This window comes from Vigna umbellata, chromosome 10, assembly GCF_029865625.1.
Source record: "Vigna umbellata cultivar VRB3 chromosome 10, Vumbellata_1.0, whole genome shotgun sequence".
In the NCBI taxonomy this organism is placed as follows: Eukaryota; Viridiplantae; Streptophyta; class Magnoliopsida; order Fabales; family Fabaceae; genus Vigna; species Vigna umbellata.
In genome coordinates, this window is record NC_142174.1 from 13437001 (window position 1) to 13454620 (window position 17620).

The window sequence follows — 17620 nt, forward strand, 5'->3', positions numbered from 1 at the left end:
TCGTGACTCTCATTTTCTTAATGAAGGTTACTTAATAGACATGGACACTCTGATTCAATTGGAAATAAATTAAAATTAAAGATGGATTAGTTTATATATTTATCAAGTATAATCTTATCAATTCAAATATTCAATAACAATTATAAGTTTTTATTTAAATATCTGTCTTGAAAATTAACAATAAGAAAAAGGAGGTGGTCAGTGATCTTTGATTCTATATACTTTCAGAAAGAGGATAAAAATGCTGGTTGAGATGCTTATTCCTTTTTTATAAAGACTACGTTTAGTTCTTTTTTCACTTTTATGTGTAATATATAAATAATGAGAATAAAACTAAATAATATCATTTTCAGAATTAAGATAAATAGTTAAAAGTAAAAAATTGTTATCAATATTAGTATTGTTATTGTCACTATTATTGGTATATTTTTATTTTTAGTATTATCTTTGTTATCCTTAAATTTTGTTATTTTCTTAAAATTTGGATTTTGTTTGGTGTTTTTAATGGATATAAAATTTGAGATTCGTAATCTTAAATAAAAAGCTCCATCATAAAAGTAAAAATAAAAATATTTTATTGTTTAAAAGTATCACTGGGTAAAACATAAATTAAAATGTATTTTTTTACGAAACACTTTTATTTAAATAAAATATAAATTATAAAAATGCCTTGAAAATATGGTTCATTATCATGACCTTAGCACAACTATTACAAATAATTAATATGTCAAAAAAGTATTTTATAAATATGATGAAAATTATTATAGTAAAGATAATATTTAATGAGATAATTGGCAATTAGATACAGGTATTTGCTGATATTAACACTGAGAATAGTGTGAATTAGAGTGAAGAAAATTAGATAAAGGGAGATGTGAAGAAAATTAATTGAGACTTTGGATGAGAAGTGTTAGTTCAATATAACTTTTAGTGGATGGGTGGTGCTTAATGATATTTTAGGTGTTTCATGAATAATGTGACCGTTGTTCTTGTTTTCTGTCTCTTTCGTGCATAGAATTAAACATTGAAATGACGTTTAGATCAAGGATTTCTATAGACCCACATCTCTACGGAACAAACTACACCCACTTGTTAATTAATGTTTTGTCATATAACCATCTATTCTATCTAATTCCATTTTCAAACTTTTAACATAGATTTCTACACACACCATAGATTAAGTTAGAAGGTTTCCTTTGAGTATTGGATGGGCATGTTAATATTTCGTGTAACGTACATTTTCTTCAAATATTTCATTCTTTCCCTTTATCTTGTTGGATAGCTTATTGTTATTTTAACCAATATCAATTATTATATTAAATCATCTTTATCGGTAATCCATTTATATACTTTTGAGGACATAATGTCTAAGAATTAAATAGTGATGTGAGAGTGATTTCAACTTTCTAAGTCAACTTGATTTTTTTTAATGTGGATAAAATTAGGTTCCGTATACTTAATTTGAAGATTAAACAAGTCTTGATTGAGTTAAATGTTGATTAACTTGTAATTTATTATCAATAATCTTTTATTGAATTTTATCATTTTCATATGTTTATTTTAATAATTATTTTAATTATGTGAATTTTCAATTTTGTCTTAAATATTAAAATATTGTTCAATAATATTTAAATTTTAAACGTTTAATTTATATAATGATGTTTAATAAAATAGATAAATGTTATAAAATAATAAGTTTAGTCAAATTTATTTTACTGTATTATAACAAAGATATAAAATAAATTAAAAGTACAAAATCTTCTTACACCCTTCATACATTATTATTACATCATTCATACTCACATTCTTTTCACATCATTTTTACATTATTTTCATACTCTTCTTACACCATTGTTACACCATCTCCTATAGTTTTTCAACACATTGTCTACAAATCTTTTACATTATTTTTATATTATTCCCACATTTTTTATATTATTTTTATAGGTTTAATCCTTTACTACATCCCTATTTATGTACGAATTTCTCAATTGGGTCCTCGTTTTTTAAAGTGTATCAAAATGGTCCCTAATTTTGAAAATTGATATCAATTGAGTCCTTTCCATTAAGTTGGCTGGACGACGTTAAAAAAATTGATGAGTGGGATGCTGAGATGACGAACGAGCGCTCGTCCACCAGCGAACGAACGCTCGTCCATCAGCGAACGAACGCTCGTCGACCACCGAACGAACGGTCGCCCAGTGTGGAACGAACGGTTGTCCAGCAGTAAGAGGTCGACGAGCGTTCGTTCGCTGCTGGACGAGCGTTCGTTCGCTGGTGGACGAGCGCTCGTTTGTCATCTCAGCATCCACTCATCAATTTTTTTAACGTCGTCCAGCCAACTTAACGGAAAGGACTCAATTGATATCAATTTTCAAAATTAGGGACCATTTTGATACACTTTAAAAAACGAGGATCCAATTGAAAAATTCGTACATAAATAGGGATGTAATAAAGGATTAAACCTATTTTTATATCATTCATACACCCTTCACAAACCTTTTCGACACTCATTGTACAACTTACACTTTTTCTACACCTTTTTTATACATTTTCTAGATCATTCATATATCTTTTCTATACACTTTTCTATACATTTTCTACATCTTACAACCTACACCCTTGCTACAATCATCAAACATCCTTTCCACACTCCTACATCATTTCTACACATATCATACATCATTTTTACATAATTCTTACACCATTTATACACCTTCTTTACACTATTCTTACACCCTTCTTATACCATTTTTACACATTTTCTACACATTTCATATACTTTCTATACTTTTTCTACACATTTTTTGTGTTATCATACACCTTTTATACACCTTACAACTTATACCAGTTTTACAACCTTCATACACCTCCTACATCCTTTTTAAAACGTATAACTTTTTACACCCTTCATACACCATTTTTACATTATTTTCACACCATACACCCTACACCTTTTTTAGACCATAAATCATTCTTACACTCTTCTTACAACTTTTTTACATTCTTTCTACAAGTTTCATACACTATTTTACACTCTACACTTTACATCATTCATTCACTCTTTCTATACGTTTCTTACACCATTTATACATCATTTATACACTATTTCTACCCTTTTTCTAAACCTTTTAAATATAATTCCCTCATGCATCCTACATCCTTTGTACACCATTCTTACACTTTCCCTACACTCTACATCATACCAACACACTTCCAACACCTTTCGTACACCATCTCTGGACCACTCCCACACCTTTCCTACACCCATCATGCATCATTCTAACACCCTTCTTAAAACCACACCTTACATCATTCTTACACCTTTCCTAACACTTTTTCACCTTTTCTATATCTTTTTTATATCTTTCATACACATTTCTTACACCCTACAACTTATATCCTTCTTATGCACTCCCTACAACCTACACCCTTCTTACACATTTTGTACACCCTACAACTTATATCCTTCTTACGCACTCCCTACAACCTACACCCTTCTTACACGTTTTTTACACGTTTTTTATACATTTTCTACACCCTTACTACATCAATTTTACATGTTTCCTACACCGTACAACCTACACACTTCCTAAACCCTTCTTGCACCCATTCATACACACATTCTTACACCTTTTATATATCATTCCCCCACTCTTTCAACACCTTCCGTTCATAATTCTTACACCTTTCATACACTCTTCTTACACCCTTTCTACACAATTTTTATACCATTTTTACATCATTCATACACTCTTTTTACATCATTTATACATTTTTCCTACACATTTTCCACATCTTTTCCACACCTTTCATACACACATTCTACACCTTACAACCTACATCATTCTCACACTATTTATGCATCCATTTCTATACCCTTGCTTACACCCTTCCTAAACCTTTTATATATCTTTCCCTTACTTACCCTACATCATTCTTACACTCTTATTTCACCCTTCACACACCCTTTTTACATCATTTACACATAATTTTGGCACCCTTTTTACACTCATCCTATACCATTTCTACACTCTTCTATACTTTTCCTACAACCATCCTACATTCTTTCTACACTTTTCCTACACCATCCTTACACATTTCCTACACCATTGTTACACTCTTCCTACAAACTTCTTATAGGCTTCCTACACCCTACCCCCTACCCCCTACAACTTAAACCCTTACTACACCCTTACTACACCCTTCTTACACCTTTCTTACACCTTTCCTAATCCCTTCATATATCTTACATTCTACACCATACACTCTTCCTACACATTTTCAACACATTTCTTACAGTATTCCTACACCTTTCTTACACACTTTTTTTGTTACCTTTTTTCTACATTTTTCATACATCATTCCAACATCCTTTCTACATCATTTATATACCTTACACTGTTTGTACACTTTTCTAACACATTTTTTTTACCCTTATCACACCCTTCCTACACTCTTCCTACACCATTCTAACACTCTTCCTACCATACTCTACATATTTCCTACACTTATCTTACACCACACCTTCCTACAATCTATATCCTACACTCTTCTTACACTATTTATACATCATTCTTACACCCTTTTTACACATTTGCAACCATCTTCTTACACCCTTCCTACGCGCTTCCTATATTTTTGTTACACTCTTCTTACATGCTTTCTACATTTTTATTACACCCTTTCATTTACCTTTTCAAAACCCTTCCCGAACCTTCTTACATTGTTCCTAAACCCTTCCAACATCCTTCCTAAACCTTTCATTCATCAACTTGCGTCAGTATTTTTTTTAAGATTTTTTGTATTTTATGAATAAACAAAGTGTAACGAAATTAGTTTTCCTATGACTTTTGCAAAGCTAAACAAAGTCATAGAGTGATAATATTATTCTGCTGTCAAAATGGGTAACCTAACCTGACCCGATCTGACCCACCACGGGTTGGCCACTTAGTGAGCCAACCCAATCCGACTCATTTATTAGCGAGCCGAAAAAATTCGAACCTGACCCGACCCATCATGGGTTGATGGGTTAAACGGGTTGGCTCATTGGCTCACTTAGTTAACTTTTTTTTCACCCTCTTCTTCTTAGATTCTTATAATATGTTACTTTGATCGATCAAATTGAAACAATAATAATTGGACTAATTGATATAAAAGAAAATGAAACAAAATAAATATATTGTTATATATATTCTAAGCTATCAAGCATAAAATTTTGCCAATTTAGTTTAATGAGACATACATAACCGTTTGACTAAGAAACTACATATAGTCGTTAACAAAAATATATAGCACAAGATAAAATTGTCATGCTTGTAGATAGGTCTAAAAACAAGATAAAACAAATGATATATTCCTGAATTATCCAATTTATAATATTATCCATCTATTAAATTGGAGTCCTAAATGGATAAATCCACAGTATTATGTTGTCTTGAAGCATCTTCTTATTTATCTCCATCTATAATATTATCCAATGTATAATCTTAGGGTTTTATTTGCAGATGGAAACTTCTGGAAAGACAGTAGCGCGAAAGACTTTATTGCTAAGTAAAGGTTGTGCAATTTGAATAATTAATTAATTAATTTGATTTCAATAAAAAAATATAAGATTTGAATAATTAATTTAATTTAATTAAAAAAAATATGTGGGTTGTGAGCCAATCCGACCCACCACGGGTTCAACCCGTGTGAGCCGGGTTCTTAGTGAGCCGGGTCAAAATTGACTCACTTAAAAAATTTTGTATTTTTTTTTAATCTAACCCGACTCAAGCCCGTAAAGAGCTGAGTTGACTCACGAGTTTTAATCCATTTTGACGGCACTAAATCTAACAAAAGATATTATTTAGCTGACATATTAACTAAAGAGACTATATATAAGTTGGACATTTTTTTTTCTTCGTATTTTCTTTTGTCATTTGGTGGAATTATTTATTTATTCATCCACATCGAAGTTATATACTACTGACTTTTGTCGGAATTTAATGATCCTACGTTAAGTTAATTTTTTTGACATCGGCAATATTTTTTTAAATGAAATTTACAGGATAATTTTCATTTTTATCAATGTCTGTTATTTATGTTTATCGATACTTTTTATTTAAAATATATAAATATAAAATTCAATATTTTTTTAAATAAAACATTTAAAATTTAAAATTTTAAAAATTAAAATTAATATACTTGAATATTTTAAAACACTCTAAATCTTCTCAAAGAGTGTGTGGAATATATTATTCAGATTAAAAATCAATTAAAAAATGCATTATGGAATCCCGATTTCAAAATATAATTTTTTTCTGAAATACCTTCAAAATGTATAATCCAAAAATTTACTATTTCAGGGAGTACTAACAGGAGGTGAAGGAAGAAATCATGGATGACCAACAGCAATTGCCGAAAAAGAGTTGGTTAATTTATGCTTAATAAAATTGCAGAATTACCCTTAAGTTTTTTCGGATTTAGAAGACGCGCCTTGTATTTTCTTTTTACTCACAATTGCCAAGCCTGGTATGCCAATGGCGGGCTCTCACACCCCGCAATCTGCTTGGATTATTCACTTGCTCTGCCTTTGGGCTTCTGCAGTTCTGGTATTCGCCGATGAACATTCCTTGTGTATGCCATTCTTGTCCTTCCTTCTTGATTAATTTTGTTATTTTTTTCTTTTCGTTTTATGGATTCAAATATAGGGTTTGGTTTGGTTGTGCCTTTTCTTCCCGGAAAGTTTGGTTACACTTTTTCTTGTTTCTTATGACATTATTTGATTATCGAACTCGAAGCATATTGGCTGGATAGTAGATGATAATATCTTCATCACTGACGGGAAAGGCAATGGTGGAAAGAAAGTTGCCCTAAATTTGTTTAAAATGTTGAAACTTTGTATTTGGAACAACTTCAAGCCAATAATGTCCGTTCTATGTTTCCCTTTCCAACAACGCTAAAAAAGACGTTCTACATTATTCTTTATGGTTAAACTTTCTTATGTTAAAATAACTTGTAAACTCCTAGTGATTATCTTGTCACAAGATTTCATCTTAAGGATAGTCCTCATGAATGTTTATTGGTACGCCCACAATTGTAGTGGATGGGATGAAATATTTTTGTTTCCTTTCAACATAAAAACTAATATTAATATTCTGTAAGAATCTGTTGTTTCAAGTAACGTAGATTGTTGTTTGTATATTTGGTGTTATATATAAAGTAATCTTGTGCCATAATTATGTAAATGTTGAAATTTCACTTATCATTCTCGTGTCTTTTTCCAGCTCTTATTCAAAATGGCACACTGCAGCTATCACGTGGCTTGCCTGTGGGAAATTCTCCAGGTTCTAAGCCTGGTGCTACTGTGCTTGTTGAAAGAGTTTATATACATGGATTGTCAAGGTTTAAAAGCCTGGGGAAATTTGCACATTCCTTTAAAGTGAAGGTGTTGCCACTTCCTACTCACTCAAATGTTCGTCTGCCAAACATAGAGGTCTGTTTCCATAGGTGAGTATTTGTACTAGTGTACATCATACATTGTACATGTGTGTGGTGTATGAAACTATCTATCAACTAGGGTCTTATTATGTATTTAGTTGATGAGTGATCATGCCAGAACAGTCATTCATTTTGTGCTTTATGCATTTGGTTATTCAAGGACTAGTACTTTGCTCTATATCTATTTGTCACCTAAACTGTTATTGGAAAAATAATCATGGTATTTGATTTAAGACATTTCTATACGTCCTGTTCAGGAATGTGTCTCTTGTAGCCGGGATGTGTTCACATAGCCAGTGGGAGAAGGTTGCCAAGGGTTCTTGGACTCGATCAATGTCTCCTTTTGACCACAAGATTTTAGATATAAGGACTGCTGGATCCACACTGGAAAACTTTGAGGTTTCTGTCGAAGAAGGTAAATGTTTCAGCTTTTTTCTTTGAAGAATAATTGTTTTTTTTTAAATATGTGTTAGGAAGGGGGCAAAAAATAAAAGAAAATCTAATCCAAATGTACATATTGTATTTATTACTGATGAATATGAGTTTCATTTTTTTGAAGTTCTGTTGATCACATTTAAGAACAGTTACATCCAGCACTAACAATATTTTTTTCCCTCCTTTGCAGAATTTTTTGTATATCGAATTGTGTTATTAGTATTGGGTATTACTCTCATGAGCCTTGCAGCCTTTATAAGTAACTCATTAGCATTTTACTATAGCAGTGCAATGGCAATTGGAATAATTCTCGTTGTACTGATTATTCTTTATCAGGTAACGTTTTTTTTCCTCAATTTTCGATTTTAAAATTTGTAATAACCAATCTTAGTTTCTTTATAATTAATCCTTTTGTTTTGTTGAGTAGTCAATCATACCTTCAAAGTTCAATTCTTGTCAAGAAAACTTTTCTTTTGCTTTGTATGTAGATTATCTTATACGATGTTGTCTTTTTGATTTTTCTTCATCTTGTGTAATCTCAGTGGTCATGGCAACATAAACACCGTTGATATTTAAAATTTTGTTGCCTAATTCGTATTAAATTTTTGACATGTGAAAGGTGGAATCATGTTTCCAAGTGATCATATATCCTGGCTATTGTGATTTTAGGAATGGTTAAAATTTATATCGTTAGTCATAAACATTTTTGGCAATATTTACATATTTTATGGTGATAAAATATTTTTTATATTTTTTTTTTATTTCAATAGAACTTTTCAAGTATAAAGTGTCTTTTATCCCAGATACATTCTTTTAGTGAAATAACTTAATTGCATATATTCTTCTAGTCAAATCTCATTATAAAATATTATATTCAACTATAGCATCAATATATATATATATATATATATATATATATATATATATATATATATATATATATATTTTAAAAATTAGCCAGTTACTTTCAAAAAGTAATAAAATTTAAGTAGAAATATAATGCAATATCACACATTGTTACGAAAAAGAACTAAATTAATTAAATCAAGAAAATGACAACAATGTACAGGCAAGCTAATTTTCTTTCCTTTTATCACATGTTTCATTTAGTATCTTAATAGCATATCGTTTTAACATTTGGATCAAGTGATAGAAGATGAAACTTAAATGGGAAATATGATGAAACAATGTGATGATTATCTCATTTGAAGTTAAATATGAAATTTTCATGATACACAAATAAAGGGAGTGAGCTTATGACAAATAATACAAAGACCCTTTATCTGAAAACGTAACATGGAGGAGATGGCTTCCATGACAATAAGAGAGGGGTGAGACCTCTTACCAGCGAAGGCCATAGGAGGTAGTCTGCAACGGTGGTCAAAGGAGGCTGTGTACAAAAGTGCTATAGAGATATGACACAGTGGAGCTACAAGTGAGAAATAAGGAATATGTGAAAGAAAGAAGGGGAAGATAGAGAGTGATATGATCTTTTCATGTGATTAAAACTTTCCTCCCAACTCAAGAAATTTGGACTCATGCTGGAAAGAAATTTTGTTCAGTATAAATTAAAATAGAAGACCAGAACAACTAATGAGGATTATTTATACCTATCTATAAACTATAATGTGGTCTGGATGTTGAAGTGAAAACTCCTATTGTCTCTATATTAGTTTGACTTCTCAGTTGCAAACTAATTTTTATATTAAATGTCTATCGAAATTTTTTTGTTGACACTAACATGGAAATTGCCGCATATAACTTGACAGGGAATGAAAGTTCTTCCAACTGGTCGTAAGAGTTCCCTTGCTATATTTATGTATTCAACTGCTGTAAGTTTATCCTTAATGCACTTCTCTTCCATCTTTATACTAATCAATGTGGATCATATAATTAACAATTTCAGGTATTATTTTAAATCAGGTTGGTTTTGGTACTTTTCTCCTCCGTTACATTCCTGGCTTAGTTCGTTCAGTACTTACAGAGTTAGGAATTGATGAAGACATGTATAATCCTGTATGTAAGTCACCTATTTGTTTTCCGCTGATTTTCTTAGACATCGGACTGCTACTTAAAAATATCCTTCACTTATTCATATGTATTCTGAATTATGATAGTGTTGGTTAGTCTCATTTATTTTTGTCTGTAAATTTGAATGGCTAGCTATTGAAGAGTGTATGGTCCACAACAAATGATCACGCAGGGTTTCCATTGCCATCCATCTGTAAAACCATGCTATCATTTCATGACATGAATAATAGACATTAATTTTTCTAATACTATGTCAGGAACAGTCCTGAGTTCAGTTCAGCAGAAGGAATAAGGATCAGAAGGTGCATTTCATGAGGAATACAATTATGTAATTAAAGCCGTAGTTGTTAATAGTATGATTCTGGCACTATCATGCCATTGCAATCCCCCTCCACTCTTGGAACCTACATTGTGCTATGCTTGTCCATTGTGTGCTCAACCATTCACATCCATTACAGGCACATTCTCATACATGAAATCCCAAAATTACCTTTACTGTTTTTTTTCATCTCTTCAATCCGTGTCATGTTAATATCTTGTATACTTTCATTTTGTATCTTGTCCTTTCTTGCGTCATCCGTCTTAATATGCTCTTTTTTTTTGTACTCTAACCTTTTTCTCTTGCCACTTTAAATTTCAACATACACTATCATAGAGCATGGTATGATAACCCATAATGTTTTTCTTCATTTTAGTCATCTCGCTTGTATTTTTTGTGTAATACATCATTACTAATTTTCCCATCATTTTGTAATATTTATCTTAGATGTCTAAACTCAGAAACCTGTGGTATGTAATCTTCTCCCATTTCTACTTCCAAGTAATTAATTTCCTCTCTTGCCACAACTGCAAGTCAGATTGATCTCATTTATTTTCTCCCATTTAAGAGAGAAAAATTAATGATAATGAAAAAAAGAGATACTGGATGTAAAAGATGGCATGCGACTTGCTAAAGATATGAATGATTACAAGTCAAAAGTGAGGGCGATAGTATATAATTGATTCCTTATAAAGGAGATGGAAGGGGTGTTGAAAGAGCATTATATTTGTAATGTGAGACTTAAAAGAGAATGGTTTGTCAATGTGGAAAAAAAACTTAATATGTGGTTCTTCAATTGGATTTAATACTAAGTATATAACCTAAGCTGTAAAATTGCCTCTGCCAAGGGAGAACTATTGATTTCTCCTACGGGTGTAGTTTGTGAGCGCACAGTACCCTACGCAGCAAGCCATTCTAGCATAGCTTTTCTTATTTGCCTACTAGTTCAAAATACTTAGGCTTTTCCAACCTTTCCTTAGCAAAATTTGGTGGTAACTAATTAAACTTTGTATTTTTAAATTTTTTATACCAATTGTTGCAATTTAGTCACGAGTCTCAAGATACTATGGATAATGGATACAAGTTGGGTCAATCTTAGAAAAAATAAACTAGATGGTTTTAGATGGACTCTGAATTTGGGATATTCAGCTATCGAACAACTTCTTCAACTTTAGAGTTGATCCCATTGTACGCAATGAATACTTTCTTGCAATTTCTCATTAATTTGTCATTTCTTTCTTGGTTTCTATGGTATTCATTGCTTAGTAGTATTTTTTTTGCCTATTCTAGTATATGTTTTGTAGTTAGTTATATTTGTCCAATGCACAAATAGTCAAATATGAGGATCATTCAGCACTTAACTTATGCAATGTCAACTGCAGTTGGCAATATTTCTGCTGACATTTGTTGCAATAGTTGGAGCTTGGTTGGGGTTCTGGGTGGTACACAAGCTTGTCTTGACTGAAGATGGATCAGTGGACATAAACACTGCTCAATTTGTTGCGTGGGCTATAAGGATTTTTGCTGCGATTATGATTCTTCAGGTTTTTGTTTTTATTTTCTTCCCCAACATTTTTATTATGTTGTTGATGCTCAAGATAAGCACATGACTATAAATTTGATAAGATGTTGTTTCTAGAGTTCTATGGATCCCCTGATAGGAACATTGGCTTTACTATGTGGATCACTCCTCTCCTTGTTGAATCGGATGCGTAGAGTGAGATTCCTTCGTCATTTACGCAGGTTAGTCCACAATTTCTTAATTAAATGTACAATTAATATATATATTAGGGGATATTTTCTGTTACATTCATTTGTTAGTATAACATTAGCATTATTAGGCAGTGATTTCAGTTATTAGTGAAGAAGTAATATCAAATCAGTCAATGGAATTTCAAGTTGTTTCTATAATGGAAGAGGAAATGTATGTATCATTTCAACAAATTCAAGGCCTACTAATTGCAATTTCCCTTTCTAAAACCGCGTTGTGTTTTAATCTTAAGTAGAATGCTGCAAATTTTGTTAAATACAAAAATATATCTGGAGATTTATATTTTTTATTTTGTTTTTACCCTTGGGAGTTGCTACACTTTGTCATCATGAGAGTTTCTTCTTTTGGTCCAATAAATGCAACCTTCAATTTTTGGTTTGTATTTATTGTGGAAAAAATTTGCAGGCGTTTCTTTAAATCACCCAAGAAAAACAGAAGGAGATCCCAGGTTCCTGACTCGTCACCTTTTGATGGTTCGCACGATGAACATATGTACAACAAGATGCAAAATGAAGAGGACTCTCCACTTTTTCATCCACGACTGAAAAGCCCTACCTTGTCGCCTTGCAAATCTTCTGCTAAAGGTTTGCATCTCTTGTATCCGTGCTTTTAAAAGTTTCACCTTTGGACAACTTTTTTTCTACCCATTGATCAATGAAGAAAAACATTGAGATGACTAGTGATTAACACGCTAAACAAATGCGTTTCCAGGTTTCATTAGGACGCCACTTAAAACACAGGAGGCGTTATACCCGTCCATCATACACAACACGCCGGAGAGAAAAAAATATTCAGCTGCAGAATGGGATGCGTTCACAAAGGAGTCAACTGAAAAAGCCTTGGAAGAACTTGTTGCATCCCCTGATTTCGGTAAATGGTTTTCCTCCAATGCAGGTAGAATAAGCGTAACGCCCAACACGAAAACTGATCGTGGGCGTAGATGGATGTTCTGGTCTGGAAGCACCTAAACGTTCTCCACAAATTCATGACAGTTTGATCGAAGTAGTTGATATAATCCTACAGGATTTCTTGCCTTGGAGCTAACGGTTGTTTTTCCATTGCAGAAGGTTCAAACACAAGAGCAATGTAGAATAGACAAACTTAAATATTGTAAATTTTTTGTGATGAGTAATGTTTTGTGGGGTGTATTATAGATATTGATTCCCTGCTCTGGTGGTTTCTCAGATCTCGTATCCGACGCTGACCATACTGGGTGATGATGTAGTCTTAATTTTGAAATTGGTAGAATGTATTCACTTCGTTTTTGTTTTTAAGAACACGTTTTACGCCAAACTTAGATTCTATGATTCAGTATTTAGCCTTGTATTGGTATATATATATAAATAATTTTTTAATATACATAACCGTGTCTCGGCCTTTAATATATTTTGAGCCTATTAGAAAATGTAAATAAAAGTAGTGCTAACTTTGTAAGTATACACACAGGGACTGTTTAAGAGTATGAAAATGAGATATTTTTTAGATTTCTTTTTCTTAGAAATTCAAGCTGTAACATTCCAATTTAGTAATCTAAAATTATTAAAAAGAACATTACATGAATAATGACAAAACAAGAACTACAGATTTTGTGAATAAAAATTTTCACCTGAAGAACAAAAATAACTACCTACACTATAAGCTTCTCTTTCCTCCTTCAGCTGCTTCATTGAAAAAACTGCATCTCTAAGCTCACACCATTAAGGTGATCATCTCAAAAGAGAAACAACATACAAAGACAAACCACAGAAAAGCAAGGGTAAGCTAGTGTAATTTAATATTCATGTGGAAGTACAATTCAACAATCAACTAAGATACTCATACAACATGTATAAAACATATAAACATATATTGACCGACCATTTTGACTTGACTGTCCAGACTAGTATGAATATATAGTTTGAGGTCGTTCGTGCACCCGTGGGTGTAGTAACTGGAAACTCATCAGCTGCCACACGAGGTTAGCCCGTTATACCTCACCTAAGGTCTCCCCCTTTAAACTATGGCCTCTTGCTATTCTCACGACATGACTTACCCATCTCTATTTGAGAATTGGTAATCATTAGAATGTCAGGATGAATGCCGTGGATTTCACTGTCCATATTCATACTTTACCACCACCTCGATAACCAATCACTGAGTCATTCCTCCTTAGAATTCTCTTTCATACCAATTGGAACATCATACCTTATTTGAATATTAATACAATTTTTCATACATAGTAGATCAATGCAACTATAATAAGCAATCAAAGTTAAACAGTGAAATCAACATTTAAAGACCAAATAATCTTTCGTAGAAGAAGACCGAACGACAATAACACAACCCATGAGTACGACCGAACGACAATAACACAACCCCTAAGTACGACCGAACAGTCAATGACCGGTCAGGCCTAAGCATAGGCCGAACTCAGTTAATGACCGAACGCTAGAACACTGCCGAACATTTAGAATATCCCAAACACTAGAATAACCAAATCACCAGAGCTAAACCGAACACTTATAACTTATACCGAATACTAATGTAAAACCGAGGACTAAGGTTAGACCGAACCCTAGTAGAAAACCAAGCACTACTAAGAGACTGAGTGCTAGTATGAGACCGAGCATTACTCAGAGATTGAGTGCTAGTACAAGACCGAACACTACTCAGAGACCGAGTGCTAGTACAAGATCGAGCACTACTCAGAGACTGGGTACCCACCTAAGACTGAACGATCATGAACGGGTAAAATTCTAAAGAGACCGAACCCAGTTAATGACCGAGTCCGTGAACATGGCCGAGTGGCCAATCCGCGCATGGCCGAGCGGTCAACAACGCGTGCTCAGTTTTCTGCAAGATTCTGCAGAATGATGAACACGCTAGACTTTACCAAAGCTAAACATTTTTCTTAACTTCTAATCCTCCATACATGAATCATATACCAATTTGCACCTATCCAAGGGTACCTAAATCTTCCTAACATCCTTCCAAAGAGTCATATACTAGATTTCACTCCAAATTCTGCATACTCAACAACTCAATGACTCAAAATCCATTTTCCTACTTTTTACACATTTCAAAGAGACTTAAGGGTTCTAACAGGTTCAATTATACTTGCTCAGACTCTTCCCACTGACCAAATTCACTCCTAACCCCAAACTCTCATTTTCACCTACTCACTTCCTCAAAACCAAAACAAATTGAACACTAATACAGAGAACTCCAAACCGTTCACAGGTTTCAACATTCACAATTTCAATCAAACATTCAAATTACACACATGCAACCATCCAAACAGTAAATTTCATACATGAAAAATCTTAATTAAATTACCTTTAACAGAACCGAACAACTTCTACACCTCCAGAAAATTTGTTTGAACCTCAAGAAAATCCTAAGAGCACCTATGAACCACCGATTGGTGAAAGAAGACCAACCGTAGAACCAAAATGAAATCAGAAAAGGACGAAGTAGAATGCGGAACACATGCAAACAAGATTGCTCCTTGCATACAGCAAAACCAGAAATCACTAAAACTGGAGAACGAAACTTACCAATTCTAAACGCTAAACCAAACGGTGAAACAGGAAGCCCTTAACGCCAGGATCACTTAGGGGCCTCATGATCATCGAACAAATGAGCCACCGATGAGAATTTCTAGAGAGAAGAGAGAGGAAGAGTAGATAATAATGTTTTTAGAGAAATAGAAAGTATTTATATAATGAACCGAGTGTTTGTTATAAATTTGAAGGTTATAATTTCTGAAAATGATCAAATTATATTTATAGTCCAAAGTTATATAGTTATTTTTTTTATTATACTTGTTTGAATATATAAAAATTTAAATTGTGATATAATATTTCGTTAACAATAACTTAAACAAACAATTTTTTAAGCATAAATCTTTTTAAAATATATATTGATTGAAATATATATATATATATATATATATATATATATATATATATATATATAAATAAATATAAAGTATACCAAGATATTATCTCATTTTAATTGCTAATCACGTAATTTGATATGTACACCTACATAAAAGAAAGTGTTTTATTAAACCGTCTACACGCACGGGTTGTTCATTTCTTTAATAATAATATGATAATGATTTTCCAATGGAAGAAAGAATTTTCGTAAGGCTGATATAAAAACACAAAAAATACATAATTTTATCTTATTTATTGTTTTTAGTGCTTAATACATTTATTTTTAAAAATTAAAATTATTATATATATATATATATATATATATATATATATATATATATATATATAAAGACCTTGAATTCAACGATAAGACATTTTAGGTTTAATACACAATTTTGTTCTCAGTTTGGTTGACAAATCTCAATTTAGTCCCTCGTTAGAAAAATGTTTGAAATGAGTCTTTACTTGTAAATTTATGAATATAACCAAACAGAGTTAATGAGATGATAATGTGACAGTAGTTAGTGATTACGTGTGAAAATATAATTATGTGCGTGCTTACGTGTTGGTTAATTAGAGAAGAAAGGGTTTTATTAAGAATTTGGGTTTTTTAAAAATCAATTTCTCCATTCTCAATCAAGATAACAACTCATATTCAACCATCGTCATATCCATCTTGCCACTCACAACTACTACCAACACCTTTTCACCATCTTCACCTCCATCGAATGTCCATTCTCATCCTTCTTATAATACTTTTCTCCTATTTTCTCTGTTTTCAAACAAAAACATAACACACCAAAAACAGATTTATAATCCCAACCTTCATTACGTTCGTTATCACCATTCCCCAAACCTTGGTAACGATCAGTGTCGTCGCCGACAGTTTTGACCGGCCAGTGGGATGCGCGACGGTGTTAGGCTGATGGAAGGCAAGGTTGCCATGGTTGGGAGTGAAGAAGAGACTCTAAACTTTGTCCCAAGAGAGAGAAAAAAAAGAAACCCTAGTTTCTAATCTAAAGGAGCTTTGGGCCTATACACCAAAACCTTTTATTCTCTAATTAACTAACACGTAAGCATGCACACAATTATATTTTCACATATAACCACTAACTACTATCACATCATCCCATTATATTTAATGAAAGAGACTAATTTGACTCATAAATTTACAAATAAGAATTAATTTCAAATACTTTTTCTAGTGATAGACTAAATTAAAATTTGTCAACCAAACTGAGGACAAAACTGGGTATTAAACCTTTTTATGAATAATAATGCAATTTCATCCAGTAGCAGGAGTTAGCTTTTGGAACCTCTCATGTCATGGATGCTTTAATGTGTGGAAACAAACAAGGGCCATCCTAAAATATTTTAGAACAAAAGAATAATTTAGAATAATTGATGGTCCCACTCCCACACGCAACATACACGGCACATTTTCATACGTTACAACTTACGACGACACATGCACCACTGCATGCCTTCTCAAAATGAAATACAACTCTTACAAATAAAATAACAAAATTTTAAAAATATATATTTTAAAATAAATAGGTTTTTGTCCATTGTACACTTTTTAAAATTTAATTCAATTTAATTTCTGAATTTTAAACTTTAAAAGTATATAAATTTAACTACTTTAATTATTTTTTAAAAATT

The 17620-nt window shown here is 32.2% G+C and overlaps 1 protein-coding gene across 2 annotated transcripts; it reads left to right on the plus strand.

Annotated features, from left to right (window-relative positions):
- The first annotated feature begins 6384 nt into the window (after positions 1-6384).
- Positions 6385-13315, plus strand: LOC124833028 (transmembrane protein (DUF2215)). 2 transcript variants are annotated; one of them, XM_088100957.1, is made up of 10 exons: positions 6385-6593; positions 7269-7491; positions 7740-7897; positions 8108-8253; positions 9687-9749; positions 9841-9933; positions 11650-11811; positions 11907-12010; positions 12444-12622; positions 12750-13315. In XM_088100957.1, the coding sequence occupies exons 1-10, from the start codon at positions 6422-6424 to the stop codon at positions 13004-13006; spliced, it is 1557 nt and encodes a 518-aa protein (XP_087957083.1). In that variant the 5' UTR covers positions 6385-6421; the 3' UTR covers positions 13007-13315. The 2 variants fall into 2 exon arrangements, with proteins under 2 accessions (XP_087957083.1, XP_047163344.2); XM_047307388.2 differs by having other exon boundaries at positions 6403-6618.
- Positions 13316-17620: the final 4305 nt, after the last annotated feature.

Coding starts and splice junctions, on each gene's coding strand:
- LOC124833028 (XM_088100957.1), top strand. CDS start 6,422: ATGCTTAATAAAATTGCAGAATTACCCTTAAGTTTTTTCGGATTTAGA. Junction 9,750..9,840: donor TATTTATGTATTCAACTGCT/GTAAGTTTATCC, acceptor ATTTTAAATCAG/GTTGGTTTTGGTACTTTTCT. Junction 9,934..11,649: donor ATGAAGACATGTATAATCCT/GTATGTAAGTCA, acceptor TGTCAACTGCAG/TTGGCAATATTTCTGCTGAC.